General features: G+C 55.4%; 1 protein-coding gene across 2 annotated transcripts in view; it reads left to right on the top strand.

Moving 5' to 3' along the window:
- LOC119591909 overlaps window positions 1–368 on the top strand; it is a gene marked incomplete at its 3' end in the record, with an annotated part of 31,088 nt that overhangs the window by 24,748 nt on the left and 5,972 nt on the right. For both annotated transcript variants that reach the window (XM_037940662.1, XM_037940663.1), the window contains 1 exon segment: window positions 55–248. In XM_037940662.1, coding sequence (XP_037796590.1) covers window positions 55–248 — 194 coding nt within the window.

Here is a 368-nt window from a genome sequence, read left to right as displayed (position 1 = left end):
CTCGGAACCATATTGAGTCGTCCGTCACGCCCTCTCTTCCTCCTCCTCCCCCAGGCCTCTCGACTTCAACATCACCTCGACATGGGACGGGAAGCCCCTAGGGAAGGAGCGGCCTGTCCAGCTGCACCTGTCGGGGAGTCCTGACGGGGAACACCTGGAGGTCAGCATCATCGCGCCCTTCTACGATGACCCGCCTTCCTCTGACGCGCCTTCGGGAGAGTCGGTTATTCCGCTTTACAGAGACGAAGGTGCGTGTGTCTGTTCGAACTTGGGATGAGGTTTGCGATGTAATTTTGGGTTGTAGTTTTATTGGTAAGGGGGGAGGGGGTGTTAAATGATTTTGATGTTGTGGTGATGGTTATGATGTC

This window comes from Penaeus monodon, chromosome 29 (genome assembly GCF_015228065.2).
Source record: "Penaeus monodon isolate SGIC_2016 chromosome 29, NSTDA_Pmon_1, whole genome shotgun sequence".
Classification (NCBI taxonomy): Eukaryota; Metazoa; Arthropoda; class Malacostraca; order Decapoda; family Penaeidae; genus Penaeus; species Penaeus monodon.
Note: the sequence above shows the minus strand (reverse complement) of the source record. Positions and strands in the feature narration are given on the sequence as shown.